Here is a 14,568-nt window from a genome sequence, read left to right as displayed (position 1 = left end):
CAAAATTAAACAGATGAATAAAGCCAAATAAAAATAGCTCATTAATATGTAGTTAATGAGTGGTTGAGCTGAGAATTTATTTGTCCAGAACTTAACCAGTTTTGCACCAGAAAATCCTTAAATATCCATTTTATAACTGAAAGTTCTTCATCCTAGGAACTCAGTCCCAGAAAAACTAGGACGGTCAGTTACCCTAACATGGACTTAAACTCAACTCTGACTGGCTCCAAAGTCTGAGTTTCCATCAGCTCCATTACTGTGCCCTAGGTAGGGAGCAAACTAGCTTACCTAACCATAGTAGTATTAAAATTTTCTATAATATAAACGAGCTGGTCACACCATGAGTTTTAGTTTTTCTTGAGGTCAGAGGTGAACTTTACCAGTTTGGCTGCTTTATGTTCTACAAAGTTAGCTATCTTCTTTCTGGGTCCAAGGGGTATCCCCATTTCCTTCAGGTCATCAACTGTACACATAAGCTTTAAAAGGAAACAAACAAGCACATTAGTCAATCCAGTGACAGAAGAACCAAAATTAGAATATGAAAATTATGAAGAAACCACATCAGGCCGGGCGCAGTGGTTCATGCCTATAATCCCAGCACTTTGGAGGCAGGTGGATCATGAGGTCAAGAGATCGAGACCATCCTGGTCAACAAGGTGAAACCCCGTCTCTACTAAAAATACAAAAAATTAGCTGGGCGTAGTGGCACATGCCTGTCGTCCCAGCTACTCGGGAGGCTGAGGCAGGAGAATTGCTTGAACCCAGGAGGCAGAGGTTGCTGTGAGCCGAGATCGTGCCATTGCACTCCAGTCTGGGTAACAACAGCAAAACTCCGTCTCAAAAAAAAAAAAAGAAACCACATCAACTAAAGCAATCTAAGAGCCAGTCAACTTTTTAAAAGTTAATTATTTTATATTTAAATCATGCATTAGTTTAGGCTATAAAGCCTTAGGCCTCCACACCTAAATCATTCTATTAACAGAAAATACATGTACAAAATTCCAAAGCTATAGTCAAGCATATGATGAAATACCTTCCTTCCACTGCCGCCCCAACCATACAATTCTCCCCTCAGTAGCAACTGCTAGAAATTTGCTCTTTGAAGAGATGTCTTATGTATGCATAGCACCTATGTGTATTTCTGTGTGTGTGTGTAGTCTGCTATGCACATAGTACTGAACTTTGCTCTTATCATGTAATGTAGCTTAGAGATGAGTATCTCTGACACCACCTCATTCATTCAACAGTTGTAGGGTACTCCATTATGTGGATGCACCATAAATGATTTCACCAGCACCCTACTCCTCAACATGGTTTGTTATATTGCCAACGTTACCGTGAGTATCCTTGTAGATATTCTTGTGTGAACATTTCTCTATAGGAAATATTTCTGGCAATGAAACTGATAAAGCACAGGGTAATTTTTATATTCTTAGAAATATAGCCAAACTGCCTTCCATAGAGGTTGTACCGATTTACACTCTGACCAACAATATATAACAATGCCTACTTCCCTTTATTCTGGACACGTATTATCAAACTTCCTATTTTTTCCAATTAGTAAGTTAAAAAAATCTCATCGTACTTTCAATTTCCATTTCTCTTATGAGTTTTCATAGGTAAGAAGTCATTTGTTATTTCCTTTTCTGTAAATCATGTTTACATTCTTTGCCTATTTACCTATCACAATGATGTGATGATCTTTCTGTACCTGATTTGTAGAAGCTTTGAATATTATGAAGTAAGCCCTCTGTCTATAAAGTGTGTTGCAAATCTATCATTGACCTTTAGATGTTGTAATTGGTGTCTACTGTTACGCAATTTTTTTCTTTGATGGCTTCTGGATTTTTCTACATACTCAGAAAAGCCTTTCAGAATATAAAAAATATTCTGTTTTTCAATTTTTTAAAACATTTCAGTCTTTGTCTACTATGGAATGTATTTTGATACAAAAGTGTTTATTCTTTTTTTTTTTTCTTTTTTTTTTTTTTTGAGACGGAGTTTCGCTCTTGTTACCCAGGCTGGAGTGCAATGGCGCGATCTCGGCTCACCGCAACCTCCGCCTCCTGGGTTCAGGCAATTCTCCTGCCTCAGCCTCCTGAGTAGCTGGAATTACAGGCACACGCCACCATGCCCAGCTGATTTTTTGTATTTTTAGTAGAGACGGGGTTTCACCATGTCGACCAGGATGGTCTCGAACTCTCGACCTCGTGATCCACCCGCCTTGGCCTCCCAAAGTGCTGGGATTACAGGCTTGAGCCACCACGCCTGGCAAAAGTGTTTATTCTTAATTTTCAATCTATACACAAGAAAAACAATTTCAAACAAAATGAATCAAACTATCATCAGTACCAGGGATTCCATATCAATCTTTTCCTTTTCAAAAGTGCTAAAATATTCAGAGAGGCTAAGTGCTTCCAGAGTTTCTTGCAAAGTTAGAACTTCTTCATTTTCAACATCAAGGTCACACGACTCATCCAAAGTCAGCTTTGGCTCTTCAGATATCTTTAAAAAAAAAGTATGCAAAACATTACAAGTTCAGAAAAACTCCCATAAAATGTCTCCTAATCTGTGAAAAACCAAACAATTTTGCTCTATCTACAAATCGTAATTTCAGGTATAGTACTTTGCCATTCAAAGTTTGAATATTCTGGCTGGGCGCAGTGGCTCACACTTGTAATCCCAGCATTTTGGGAGGCTGAGGCAGGTGGCTCAAGAGGTCAGGAGATCGAGACCATCCTGGCCAACATGGTGAAATCCTGTCTCTACTAAAAATACAAAAAAATCAGCGGGACGTGGTGGCACATACCTGTAGTCCCAGCTATTCAGGAGGTTGAGGCAGGGGAATCGTTTGAACCTGGGAGGCAGAGGTTGCAGTGAGCCAAGATCACACCACTGCACTCCACCCTGGGCAACAGAGCAAGATTCTGCCTCAAAAAAAAAAGGTTTGAATATTCTGAAAAGTATATAAATTTAATAAATCACGTTATGTCCCCATTTCCTATTATTTACATTTTTTAAAATCACAAACTTTCACATATAAATTTATAATCCATAAGGAAGAAAAGTGAGAAACTCAAACAATGAGCTGTATGATTCCAATCCATTTCTAAACCTCAGTGTACTCTGATCCACCCTCAGTGACCAGTTTCAGGGTTGGACACAGTAGCTATTTTATTTGTGCCTATAACTGTACTCTGAATTTGGGGATTCTCTGAAGAGTTACTGATCCTAGCACTTTGGGAGGCCAACTCAGGAGGATCACCTGAGGCCAGGAGGGAGGTCTAGACTAGCCCGAGCAACCAAGGGAGGCCTTGTTCAAATGATCAAACAAAAAGCTTCAGAAAACAGTTCAGACTTCTGAAAACTGTTCAGCTCCACAGACTCTAAATTGAAATGTTAACTGGCCATGTGCAGACATACCTGCTTTTCCTGAAAATGTAGCTGCTTCACAACTCCATTAGCAACAGCAAGAGGGCCAGGGCCCTTTGATAAATTCAAATCTTTCTGATTAGACAGGATGTCAAACAGTATTAAAGAACCTAAGAAAAAGAAACATTTATGGCTTATAATATAGTACATGCTTTTATAACACTAAAACAAAGTCTATAGTTAAAAGTTATACAAATGTTACATGTTGTAAGACCTGATAATTAATAATTTTATTATATGAAACAGCAGAATAAATTGAAATACATAACATTCCTAGGTAATACTACAAGTGAATATAGAAAAGGCAGAATCTAAACTCAAAGCTATCATATCTACCCTTTCTGAAACTTAAAATCTGTAATTCTTAATTTTGCACTAACAATATCACCTAAACTGAAAGCGGTAATGACTCAACAAAAATTGTATTTAAAAGGTGAATATTTGACAGTTTTACCTAAACTGTGACCAGCAACAGAGACACCTCCTTTGAAGTCTGGGTTCCGGCTCATAAAGAGTGCATGTAGGCGGTTTATCTCCATTCCGACTTTTTCCACAATTGTCTGACAGTAGGTGGGGCTATTATAAAATAAAATATCTAGCAAAGTTTCATTGGTAAAGTGACGAAATCGACCAATACTTGGTAAAGTGATTTTCTTAATATTCCTGTTTAAAAAGAAAAATATAGCACATTCAATCAGCACCTATCTTAAATTTACAGATTTTTTAAACTTTAGATTTTTGACTCCTGAAAATACACTAAGAAAGCCCCACAGACTTGTTTCTATAGACAGTCACTATAAATAAATCAAGATAGGCCAGATGTGGTGGCTCAACCCTGTAATCCCAACATTTTGGGAAGCCAAGGTGAGCAGATCACTTGAGGTCAGGAGTTCCAGACCAATCTGACCAACATGGCAAAATCTGTCTTTACTAAAAATACAAAAATTAGCTGGGCATGGTGGTGTACATCTGTTATCTCTGCTACTCAGGAGTTCAGGCAGGAGAACTACTTGAACACGAAAGGCAGAGGTTGCAGCGAGCCAAGATTGCACCACTGCACTCCAGTCTGGACAACAGAGCAAGACTCTGTCTCAAAAAAAATTTTTTTAATCAAAAATTAGCTATGCATCATGGTGCGCACCTGAAGTCCCAGCTATTCGGGAGGCCAAGGCATGAGAATTGCTTAAACTTGGGAGGCAGAGGTTGCAGTGAGCTGACATCGTGCCACAGCACTCCAGCCTGGGTGACAGAGTGCGAGACTCCACCTCGAAAAAAATTAAAAACATAAATAAATAAATAAAAATAAAGGAAAAAAAGTTATTTGTGCTGCTGTATGTTGTGGCTCGTGCCTGTAATCCTAGCACTTTGAGAGGCTAAGGCAGGAAGATTGCTTGAGTCTAGGAGACTGAGACCAGCTTGAGCAACATAGTGAGAACCCATCTCTACAAAAAATTTAAAAATTAGCCAGGCAAGGTGGCTTGTGCCTGTAGTCCCAGCTACTTGGGAGGCTGAGGTGGAAGGATCACTTAAGCCCAGGAGGCCAAGGCTATAGTGAGCCATGATCCTGCCATTGCACTCCAGAGGCTAAGACAGTGAGATGCTGTCTCAAAAACAATTCAGTTTTTTTAAAGTTATTCGTACCTATAACTGTACTATGAATTTTAGGATTCTCTGAAGAGTTCGTTGCTATGTAAGTCATATGAAAAGATTTTATTTTTAAAGAGGGAAGGTTATTCTTCCATTTTTCTTCCAGTTAACTGGAAATCTGGACACCTGACAAAACTTGTGGGTCAAAAGAACTAAAGAGAATATTAAACAAAAAACACCAGTGCTACATGGAATAAAAAATCTTTCCCGATTTGAGAATGACCAAAATGAAGCTCATGACTACACACAGAGAAAGAAAACAACCTTATAATAGGGCCTAACAGACAAAATGCTGTTTGTAGAATCACTTTTATTAAACTATGTACCCTGAAACATTACGGCATTCACCAAAATCTAGACATGTTATTAACCCTCTGTGCCAGCATAAATATTGCCTCTATCTATGAGTCTCAGTTGAGAGCATTCAAAATTGAGCAAAGTATTTTTAACTGTCACAGTGCCTGGGGAGCACTGCTAGTACTGAGTGACCCTTACACTAAGGAAGTTAAGTGGTCTGCAACGCAACAGCGCTGCACGGAAAAGGATTGTCCCAACAAGAGCATCTCCACTGAAAAACAAAATTCTGAAAGTGGATCTCAACCAGGAGTGATTTTACCCTCCAGGGAACATCTGGTAATTTCTGGAGACATTATTGGTTGGGTGGAAAGCCATCCCACCCAAGGAGACATCTGGCAATTTCTGGAGACATTTTTGATTGGGTGGAAAAGCCATCAGGCATCCTACTATATACAGGACCACCCCCTGTCTAAACCACTACAGATTAAAATTGTATTTTAAAACAAGCTAAAATGTCTTATAGTCTCTTAAATATTTACAATAGGAAAGCACACATACACAGAGAAAAGTAGTGTGTAAACTTTACAACCAATATTTAATCATATGTCAGAAGTATATAATTTTTAAAAATATATTGATTAAAGCTACAATAAACTATTTCATATTATGGTTTAAATTTTGAATTTAAATTTGACTATTTTGAAAAACAAGTTATCAAAATCCACAAACCTGTCAACACCTGTGGCATCCCCACCCAAAGAACTATGCCAGTGAACTGGAAGGAACTCCACTCTGCTTATTTTCCCGTCGTCTAAAGATTTCTTGAAATGTGTCTGCAGCAATTTGAGAGAAACCACCCTAAAATCATCCACTTCAAAAAAATAAAAATCAGAAAAAATAAATTGATTAAATTGTCCTAGTTTTATAGCTAGTCATCAGTTACTTATAACATGCCAGTATTTTTAATAACATAAAAATATGTTTTTTAAAAAAATGGATAACAGTATTAGTAGAATTTTTAAAAAAGGAGAAAAGAATAAGCAACCTTTGGCTTTGGGAAGCTCTTTTGAACTTCCCATTATTTCAGAGGAATCAATGATTGGGAGGCCATCAGTTTAACCAGCACTGCTAGGAGGCAGCATCACACCTTGGTGAAAGGCTCTGGAATCACACTGCGGGCTCCAGGCATCAGACCCTACTGACTGTCATAAGCGAGAGTTTCACTTACCCCCACCCCTACCTACCTCCTCACCCGCCACCCCCACTGCCCCAGGCTTCAGCTCCTTATTAGTCACAGTAGTGGCAATAACAGTGACGGCATCTATACCCCAAAGGTTTATTTGTGAGGATTTTTGGCATATACCAAATATTCAATAAATACAAACTATTATTATATGGACATAAAAATAAAACTTCAAAAATTTAAGTCAACCAGGCAGATTCATGGTTCCACTAAACAACTTCTCACAACTCACTCACTATAAGTCCATTCAATGCAGAGGTTCTCCTAACTGCTGGAGGTGCTCAGGCAGAGGCTGTCAGCAAGGCTAAATTACTTCAAAGATCCCTTCTAATTCCTCAGGGTCTGGGATTTTATGAGTCACACGTCACAAGAGCAAATCAAGTACAATTTAGTATTTCCCACTGACTATTTAAATCTCCTCTTACAGCCCCCTCAGCAAGTAGCACACAGCTGGGAACCATCTTAAAAACGAATACTCCAAAGCTCTTCTATTAGTTCTCAGATCATCCCATAAAATGCAATATGCCCAACACTTACCACATTCAATAATGCTCCTAAATCGTAAGTCACACACAGGTCCAATGCCATGCACCACGAACACCAAATGGTCAATTTGAGGCATTTCCCCTATCAAAAAAAAATTTTAACATAAATAAAGATGGGAATGTTTGGATTTTCCTAATGGCAATATTCTAGATAGCTCTTTTGTCATCACAAACTTGCCAAAGAAATTCATGACCTTTCCAAGAGAATAAACCTTATTATCCCTACCAAATTAGAAGAACAATTTGTCCCTCTTGGCAAATAAAAGTGAACTAGAGTAAGAGGTGGAGGTAGCAGGCTCTCCCTGTTCCCAGAGGCTAATAGCACATGATGAGCAGCATGTTTTTATCTACAGAGGCTCCATAACGTTGTGTTCTTCAGAACTCCCCAGGACACTAAGCCCCACATGGAGATTACTCAGATTTCATAACATGGGTATATATTTATTTTATTGAAACATTTTTGCATACACTTCAATAAGCGTGAAGTATATGTAATTGTAAAAATAAAATCCATTCTCGTAGTAAAGAAGCCAAAGCACGAGGTGGTTCACGCTGTAATCCCAGCACTTTGGGAGGCCGGGGCAGGTGGATCACGAGGTCAGGAGTTTGAGACCAGCATGACCAACATGGTGAAACCCCATCTCTACTAAAAACACAAAAATTAGCCAGGCGTGGTGCCACATGCCTGTAATCCCAGCTACTCAGGAGGCTAAGGCAGGAGAATTGCTTGAACCCAGGAGGTGGAGGTTACGGTGAGCCCAGAGCGTGCCATTGCACTCCACCCTGTGCTACAGAGCGAGACTCCATCTCAAAATAAAATAAAATAAAATAAAATAAGTAGACGCCAAAGCACAGACACTAGAGCAGGCAATGGTAAACAATGGCCCACAGGCCAAATCCTACCCACTACCTGTTTTGGTAAATAAAGTTTTTGACAAAGGTGAAACCATTCAAGGAAATAACATAAAAGTAAAATAAATAAAGTTTTATGGGCTGGGTGCGGGGGCTCACACCTGTAATTCTAGCACTTTGGGAGACCAAGGCACATGGCTCACTTGAGGTCAGGAGTTCAAAACCAGCTGGCCAACATGGCAAACCCCGTCTCAACTAAAAATACAAAAATTAGCCAGGCGTGGTGGTGGGCACCTGTAATCCAAGTTAAGTTACTTGGGAGGCTGAGACATGAGAATCGCTTGAACCCAGAAGGTGGAGGCTGCAGTGAGCCCAGATCACACCACTGCACTCCAGCCTGGGCAACAGAGTGAACCTCTGTTCAAAAAAAAAAAAAAAAAAACGGTTTTATGGAATATGCCCATTTGTTTACAGTCTACAGCTGCTTTGACACAACAATAGCAAAGCTGAGTACTTATGATAGAGTCCATATGGTCTGCAAAGCCTAAAACATCTGCTATCTGGCCCCTTTCAGAAAAAGTCTGCAATCCCTGTGCCAGAGTAATACAAGCCAGTGAGGTGTAAAAACACAAGCCAAAAGGTGTTTCCAAAGCTTAGTTCCAACCAGCAAAGTGCTTCTCCACAACAAAACATATTTTAGAATCTATACTATGTGGTTTGTGTATTTTTACAGAATTCCAAATTTAAAGATATAGGTATCTACATGTCCTCACTCATATGTAGGAGCTAAAAAAGTTTATCTCATGGAGGTAAGGGCAGATGGCTACCAGAGCCTGGGAAGGATCAGGGGTAAGTGAAGATAAAAAGAGGTGGGTTAATGGGTACAAACATACAGGTATGTCAAAGGAATAACTTCTACTGTTCGACAATACAGTAAGATGACAACAGTTAACAATCATGTATTATATATTTCAAAATACCTAGGAGAGGCAGGGTGCGGTGGCTCGTGCCTGTAATCCTAGCACTTTGGGAGGCTGAGGCAGGTGGATCTCTTGAGGCCAGGAGTTGAAACCAGCCAGGCCAACATGGTGAAACCAAAATCTCTACTAAAGATACAAAATTAGCCGGGCATGGTGGCACATGCCTGTAATCCCAGCTACTTGGAAGGCTGAGGCAGGAGAATCACATAAACCTGGGAGGTAGAGGTTGCAGTGAGCCGAGATCACGCCACTGTACTCCAGCCTGAGCAACAGAGTGAGACCCTGTCTCAAAAAAAAAAGAAAAATACCTAGGAGAAAAGATTTGAAATGTTCCCAACAAAAAAATGATGAATGTTTGAGGTGATGGACATACTACTTACTTCGATTTCACCACGACACAGACACATCGTAGGCATGTATCAAAATATCAGGTGTACCCCATTAATATGTATAATTATTATGCATCAATTAAAAAAATAAAGATACAAAAGTAACAAAATCAAAAAGAAAGACATGGCTCATGCTTGTAATTTCAGCACTCTGGAAGGCTGAGGGAGGCAAATAGCTTGAGCTCAGGAGTTCAAGAAAAGTCCGAACAACATGACAAAACTTCATCTCTACAAAAAACAGAAAAATTAGCTGGGTGTGGTAGTGTACATCTTTCATCCCAGATACTCAGGAGGCTGAGGTGGGAGGATCAGATGAGCCCAGGAGGTTGAGGCTGCAGTGAGCCATGTTTATTCACAACACAGCACTCCAGCCTGAATGACAGAGTGAGACCGTGCCTCAAAAAAAAAAAAAAGATATGTGCCAAACTGGCTGACGCCTGCATGCTATAGCTGCTGTGGCAGGGAATTCTAGTAACTGTGTTTTTCTTCATCATTCTAAAGAATGATGCTAAAATGGAGAGGACTAAAACAGACCTCAGTTCTAAACAAACTATACACACCGTCAGGAATTTCATCAAGGTTATCGTCAATTCCACGCTTTACAACCCTGGGCCTTGTGTGTCCATCTTGCGTGGTCCCCCATTCATCCGGCACTGACGAGGGCTGGAACTGAACAATAACCTTCAAGATGCAACAGGATTATGACAAAGCTCATTAACAAATTCTTTTCCACTACAGCCTATGTAGCTTAATACATAATAAGCTATATCTCAGAGTATGGATAATTTATAAATTATTAGTACTGTTCCCCCAAAAGATTAATTTTGATGGTTAATGAACACTAGGTAAGACTCTCTGAGTCTTTGAGTCTTGCTAGTGTTCATTAACCACCAAAATTAAACAAATCAACACCTTTCCAATGCTAATGTTGAAAATTATACAATTAAATCAAAAGTATTATACTTTGACTTAAAAGCTAATAACATAGGCCAGGTATGGTGGCTCATGCCTGTAATCCCAGCACTTTGGGAGGCTGAGTGGGGAGGATGAATTGAGGCCAGGAGTTTAAGACAAGCCTGGGCAATATGGTGAGAACCTGTCTCTACAAAAAATTTAAAAATTAGCCAGACGTGGTGGTGCATGCCTATGGTCCCAGCTTTTCAGGAAGCCGAGGCAGAAGGATCACTTGAGCTCAGGCAGTAAAGGCTGCAATGAGCTGTGTTTGTGCCACTGCACTCCAGCCTGCCAGCCTGAGCAACAGAGCAAAATCCTGTCTCAAAGAAATAAAATAATATAAAAAATAAAAATAAATAAAGCTAACATAAAACTGCAGGTTTACACACAGGAAATCAAGGACAGGCCCAGTGCAGTGGCTCATGCCTGAAATCCCAACACTCTGAGAGGCCAAGGTGGGAAGACTGCTTGAGCTCAGGAGTTCCAGAGCGGCCTAGGCAACAAAGTTAGAGACCCTGTCTCTACAAAAAATAATAAAATAAAAGCAAAAAAGAAATCAAGGACAAGTAATCTGCAATTGAGGAGTCTTTGTCTTACAAAAAATATTTTACGTGCTGGGCATGGTGGCTCATGCCTGTTAATCCCAGCACTTTGGGAGGCCAGGGCAAGCGCATCACCTGAGGTCAGGAGTTTGAAACCAGCCTGACGAACATGCAGAAATCCCATCTCTACTAAAAATACAAAATTAGCCAGGCATGGTGGCGCATGCCTGTAATCCTAGCTACTTGGAAGGCTGAGGCAGAAGAATCACTTGAACCCAGGAGGCAGAGGTTGTGGTGAGCCAAGATGGCGCCACTGCACTCCAGCCTGGGCAATAAAACTCTGTCTTAAAAAAAAAAAAAAAAAAAAAAAAAAAGCATGTAAAGCAAAATCCTTTAAATAGTAAGATTCCCAATTAAAATACAATTTCAATTTCACTGATAAAAACTGAATGACAAAACCCCACCACATTTCAGGAAATCCATTCTGTTAAATCAACTGTATTAAATTCAGCCCTCTACCATACAGAAAATTTTCTTTAAAAAAAAAAAAAGTTGCCAGGCACGGTGGCTCACACCTGTAATCCCAGCACTTTGGGAGGCCGAGATGGGTGGATCACGAGGTCAAGAGATCGAGACCATCCTGGTCAACATGGTGAAACCCCATCTCTACTAAAAATACAAAAAATTAGCTGGGCATGGTGGTGCATGCCTGTAATCCCAGCTACTCAGGAGGCTGAGGCAGGAGAATTGCCTGAACCCAGGAGGCGGAGGCTGCAGTGAGCCGAGATCGCGCCATTGCACTCAGGCCTGGGTAACGAGAGCGAAACTCTGTCTCAAAAAAAAAAAATATATATATATATATATATATACATATACACTTGATGTAGTATGCAAAATGTCTGTCAAAAAAAAAAAAGGTTAGCCAGGCACATTAGCTCATACATGTAATCTCAGCACTTTGGGAGGCCGAGGCAGGAGGATGGCTTGAGCCCGAGTTCAAGGCCAACCTGGGCAAGATGGCAAGACCCCATGTCTCTGCAAAAAAAAAAAATCTTAAAAAGTGGCAAGGCAAGGTGGCACACATATATAGTCTTAGCTTCTCAGAAGGCTGGGGCAGGAGGATCCCTTCAGCCCAGAGTTCAAAGATACAGTGCGTTGTGATTGGCCATTGCACTGCAGCCTGAGTAAGAGTGAGACCTTGTCTCTTAAAAAAACAAACAAACAAAAAGATTAAGACTGGTTACTATGGAGAGGATAAACGAGAAAGGCAAAGATAGGAGGCTTTTATTTTTCATTTAATATCCTTTGAAACTATTTACATTTTGTTGGCATATGAATGTTTTTATTTTTATTTATTTCAATATCAATAAGGACTACAGAAGTAGTTGGATTATGTTATTTTTGTTTTTTATTCTCTTCTTAAAAATAAATGAATAAATTTTAAAAAACCTATGTTCACAGAAACTACTGTGTGCTAAGTCATATGCTAGATGCTTCTGCATAAATTACCTCACTTCATCTAAAATATGACCCTGGGAGATCATTACTGCAGGTGAGGAACTTAAAGATCAGAGAAATTAAAATTGGTAAATCAAAGAATCAGAACACCAGCAATCAACAATTTTTAAAAACAAGATAAATTAATAGATAATACAAATAAAAAGGACACATTTTTACTTGAAAGGTAGAGCAAACCACATCAAAGGCAGATACACACACAACAGTCCACAGGAAAAATCTGGTCCACCATCTGTTTTTATGAATAAAGTTTCATTGAAAACATCACACTCATTGGTTTACACACTGTAAACTCTGGCTGCTTTCACACCACAATGCCAGCCAGAGCGGGTAGCTACAACAGGGACCACATAACTTGCAAAGTCTTAAATATTTTGTCTCTAGCCCCTTATAGAAAAAGCTTGCCAACTTTTGATCAAGTCGAAAAATTTATCAAGCAACTTCTACAGTGCATACTAAACTTCAGTTATCATGTTGCCATAAACAGAAACTTAGTAAGAAATACTTTTTTATTTATTTTATTTATTTATTTAGACAGAGTCTTCCTCTGTCACGCAGGCTGGAGAGAGTGTGATCATAGCTTACTATAATCTCAAACTCTTCTTGGGCTCAAGTGTTCCTCCCATCTCAGCCTCCCAAGTAGCTAGGACTAGTGCACACCACTATGCCTCAGCTAATTTTTTTAATTTTTGTAGAGATAGAGTCTCTTTTTGCCCAGGCTGGTCTCAAATTCCTAGCCTCAAGCAATCTTCACACTTGATTACAGGTGTGAACCACCACATCCAGCCTGAGAAAAAATGACTTATTTTGAGATGGGGTCTTGCTCTGTCACCCATGCTGGAGTGCAGTGGGGTGCAATCAACTCACTGCAGCCTCAACCTCCTGTGCTCAGGTGATCCTCCCACCTCTGCCTCTCGAGTAGCTGGAACTGCAGGCATGTGCCACTATGCCCAGCTAATTTTTCTATTTTTTATAGAGACAGGGTTCTGCTGTCCCCGTGGCTCAAGCATTCTACCGTCTCAGCCCCTCACAGGCATGTACCTCACCCTAAGAAAAATTTGTGGTTTTGTTTCTATGATCAGTGAGAATCATAGAAACAAATAATATTTGTATTATCCACTATAATAATAAACTGTTTTAAAAGCAATGCACTTGTTATAAAAACATTCCCACTGTAGAAGTTACTAAAAAGGAACAACTTATCAAACATATGTGGCAAAGTAACTATTAAAATGAACTTAATACCTTAATATTTTAAACAGCATCATTACCTTTGGATTATGCATAACAATTGTCTCTCCGCTTGGAAACTCTAATCTTCGGTGCCACTGATTAGTGGTTACAGCTTTTTTATATTCAGCCTATAATGGGAGAGACAACACATATTCCAATATGAAAAATTTATACTGCATTGAGAGAAAATATGGAGGAAAATAATAACTATAATGGTGATAAAAATAACAGTAATAGTAGTTCTCATTTACTGATTGGTTAAAATACTTATCACCTTACTCTTATCATTAAAGTAATTACTCTCGATCAATCCTAAATAATATGATCCCCATTACATCATGAAGAAAACCAAGTTTTAAGCAGTTGGTTTGTTTCCTAGGGCTGCGTTAACAAAGTACCACAAACAGGGTGACAAAAAAAACATGTATCGGCCGGGCGCAGTGGCTGACACCTGTAATCCTAGCACTTTGGGAGGCCGAGGTGGGTGGATCACCTGAGGTAAGGAGTTCAAGACCAGCCTGGCCATCATGGTGAAACCCCGTCTTTTTTTAAAAAAAAAAAAAAGAAAAAGAAAAAACATGTATCAAAGAACTAAAACAGATTTACAAGAAAAAAACAAACAAGCCCATTCAAAAGTGGGCAAAGGATATGAACAGACACTTTACAAAAGACAAACATGAGGCCAACAAATATATGAAAAAATGCTCATCACCACTGGTCATTAGAGAAATGCAAATCAAAACTACATTGAGATACCATCTCACGCCAGTTAGAATGGTGATCATTAAAAAATCTGGAGACAACAGATGCTGGAGAGGATGTAGAGAAATAGGAACACTTTACACTGTTGGTGGGAGTGTAAATTAGTTCAACCATTGTGGAAGACAGTGTGGCACTTCCTCAAGGACCTAGAAATAGAAATTCCATTTGACCCAG

The 14,568-nt window shown here is 39.5% G+C and overlaps 1 protein-coding gene across 4 annotated transcripts in view; it reads right to left on the bottom strand.

The window, feature by feature from the left end:
* SEC23IP (SEC23 interacting protein) overlaps window positions 1–14,568 on the bottom strand; it is a 58,179-nt gene that overhangs the window by 23,398 nt on the left and 20,213 nt on the right. For all 4 annotated transcript variants that reach the window (XR_005578402.2, XM_039465204.2, XM_039465205.2 and 1 more), the window contains exons 5-12: window positions 13,671–13,760; window positions 9,946–10,066; window positions 7,157–7,246; window positions 6,106–6,247; window positions 3,887–4,095; window positions 3,424–3,542; window positions 2,353–2,505; window positions 381–476 (exon numbers count right to left, since the gene is read on the bottom strand). Coding sequence is in view for 3 of the 4 variants with exons in the window: in XM_039465204.2 (XP_039321138.1) it covers window positions 381–476; window positions 2,353–2,505; window positions 3,424–3,542; window positions 3,887–4,095; window positions 6,106–6,247; window positions 7,157–7,246; window positions 9,946–10,066; window positions 13,671–13,760 (1,020 nt within the window). In the remaining variant the exon portion in view is untranslated. The remainder of the gene's footprint in view (window positions 1–380; window positions 477–2,352; window positions 2,506–3,423; window positions 3,543–3,886; window positions 4,096–6,105; window positions 6,248–7,156; window positions 7,247–9,945; window positions 10,067–13,670; window positions 13,761–14,568) is intronic.

The sequence above is a fragment of the Saimiri boliviensis genome, chromosome 12, assembly GCF_048565385.1.
Source record: "Saimiri boliviensis isolate mSaiBol1 chromosome 12, mSaiBol1.pri, whole genome shotgun sequence".
Lineage (NCBI taxonomy): Eukaryota > Metazoa > Chordata > Mammalia > Primates > Cebidae > Saimiri > Saimiri boliviensis.
This window is presented reverse-complemented; position numbering and strand designations above follow the sequence as displayed.